The sequence below is a fragment of the Morone saxatilis genome, unplaced genomic scaffold (genome assembly GCF_004916995.1).
Source record: "Morone saxatilis isolate NCDOM2014 unplaced genomic scaffold, NCSU_SB_2.0 Contig16, whole genome shotgun sequence".
Taxonomy (NCBI): domain Eukaryota; kingdom Metazoa; phylum Chordata; class Actinopteri; family Moronidae; genus Morone; species Morone saxatilis.
The window spans coordinates 27,073,664-27,076,321 of record NW_023339718.1 but is presented as its reverse complement, the minus strand read 5'-3'; the positions used below and the strand labels follow the sequence as shown (position 1 = coordinate 27,076,321).

Genomic DNA, 2,658 nt, shown 5'->3' with positions numbered 1-2,658 from the left:
ACACATTCACACAACGATGCTATGCATCGGGAGCAATTCGGGGTTCAGTATCTTGCTCAAGGATACTTTGACATGTGGCGCCAGGAGGGATCGAACCAACAACCTTCCGATTAGGGGACGACCCGCTCTGCCACAGCCGCCCCCAGCATCTTTCTATACGCTGAGTATGTGCTCCTAGATCTGAACAAAGAACCTCTGGGGGTTGACCTGAATTAATCACTATACCTAATATTACAGATTATTTGTACAGTATTACCTTGAAACCAGTGTCTGACAAACACACTGGAAGGTCTGTGATGTTTAAGGGATTCACTACTGACTCTGCTCCTTTCACTGGGTCATGATCCATGTTCGTCCTCTGTGTGTGTGCAGATGTAAAACTGCTGGAGGACCAGGCATTCGTGGAGGGTGTCCAGGAACAGGTGAACGGGGCTCTGCTGGAGTACACCCTGTCCACCTACCCTCAGTTCCAGGAGAAGTTCAGCCAGCTGGGGGTGCGGCTGCCAGAGCTGCGCTCCCTCAGCACGCAGGCAGAGGACTACCTGTGCTACATGCATCTGAGCGGAGAGGTTCCCTGCAACAACCTGCTCATAGAGATGCTGCATGCCAAGCGAGCGTGTGTGTGAGGGGATGCTCCACTGTCATGTGTTGTTTCTCTAGGTGAGACTGTGTGTGTGTGTGTGTGAGGGAAAGTGTGAGTAAGATGAAAAAATAAAATGAAGATAGACAGGTTGGGATCTTTGTGAGGGCTTTTGTTTGAGTTAGAAAGAAAACATTTTCTTTAGAGTTTGGAATTATAGAGCTCCATCTGTATTCAAGGTAGATTTTGAATGTTAATGTTTTCATATCCTGCAGAGCTACATTAATGTGACCTTTATAAACTGGATTTTTTACCCTGTTTTCAAAAACCTAACGTTAGATCTGCCTTACAGAGTTACATTATATCTTCTCTGATCAAATATTACGAGTCCAACATAACAAGATTTTCTAGAGCTGCCCAGCAAACATTTAGACATTAGTCTTGAAAACATGGTGTCAAAATGACTGTGGAGAACTACATAATTTTGAAACATCCACACTTAAATATGTTACAGATATTACTGTAAAACAGTTCACAACGCCACTTTGATAAGAATTCTATTGTGAGATCTGGTGCTGGGTAGTCTGGCGTTTACATCACAGGATGGGACTATTGCCAGGTGTTAGACCTGTTGAATGCTTGCTGGGTGAGCTAAAGTGCACTTTTTACGGCAGATTTTATAGCCTCTTTTCAGAAGTCAAATTTTAGTGTAAAAAATTTGCCATTGTTTTGACCCAAATGTCAGATGCAACTTTATGATTCCAAGGCCACCAACACTGTTTAGATTATTATTATTATTGTTTAGGTTCTTTTTAGAGAGACTTCAGGATAACATGACACACTGTGGTCTCGTTAGACTAGATTAGCACTGCTCTTATCTCTGCACTTCTTTTTTTGTCAACAACCGTACAGAAAAATTTGAAAGCTCTATGGGGTTCAATATAGTTATGATTTAATCTATTTAGATGTTAATATATTGATATATCAAAGCCAGATATGTTAAGAAAAATACATTCTTATTCAGTAATTCATCAAACCCCTACCCAGAAAAACAGAAAAAGAAAGGGAGAGAGACGGATAAGACGGTAAAGACAGGAGGAGTGAGTGAGAATGAGAGTAAAACTACACACAGCAGTGCTTTGTGGGTAAAAAAGTAAAAGGAAGCCAGGGCAGATAGGAGCATTCACGCATGAATGTGCAAATGATGAGGGAGATCTTAGTGACAAAGACAGCATTTTTCTTTCTTGAAGTTAACTCGTAGAGAAAAAGGAAGCATCTGGAAGTGTTTGTGCCTCAGAGATGACACAGGGAGGGGAAAGATGCATCTGGCACTATTTGGTTCCAAGTTTCTTTGTAAAATTTCATGTATCTGTGGGTCAATGCCTCGAGACACAATAGACCCCCAAAAATAAAGATGTCACATTCATACTCACATTTGTGTCACTTTTCAACACACTGTACTGTATGTGGACCAGGGGTTGACTGATCAGAGTGTGTGAAGGCTGATAATGGTATGTTTGTACTGAAGCTGATATGATAGGACCAGTCTATGAGAGAGACAGTATTTAACATGATGAACACAATTTTCATATCACCAATTCATGAATCCTATAAATAATACAATAAATAAAGTGCATATTTAAAACAGAATTTATCATTAGACAACCAGTGGATGAGACTACAGACCTTATCAGCCTTATACACAGTATCAGGAACCTAAAGTATGGCTCTAAGACACTGCACTGTGTACTTGTAGCAGTCAGTGGCATTTACTGTGTTGCAAAGTAACACTATTTTGTCCCATACTGGGCAGATTTCTTAGAGGTGACACACCCTTTTTAAAAAGCACATGACTCGATGCGATGATGACAATGTAACTGATATTCACTGGCGCTGTCACAAGGGGACCGGCTGAAAGACAAAGACACATACAAACAGTGTTTGTAATATTGTGCAGCTCAATTTTCCCACATGTTCGTCCATTGACGTGGCAGCCTCCACCATTTCAAGTTGTCGTAGACAATCACTCCACCTGCCTTAACTAAATGTCTGCCTGAAAACACGCACACACACACACA

General features: G+C 41.3%; 1 protein-coding gene across 1 annotated transcript in view; it reads left to right on the top strand.

The window, feature by feature from the left end:
* LOC118325117 (nuclear receptor subfamily 5 group A member 2-like) overlaps positions 1 to 2,652 on the top strand; it is a gene marked incomplete at its 5' end in the record, with an annotated part of 20,679 nt that extends 18,027 nt beyond the window's left edge. The window contains 1 exon segment of the mRNA XM_035657678.1: positions 373 to 2,652. Within this exon segment, the coding sequence (XP_035513571.1) occupies positions 373 to 626 (254 nt within the window).
* Between the last annotated feature and the right edge of the window lie 6 nt (positions 2,653 to 2,658).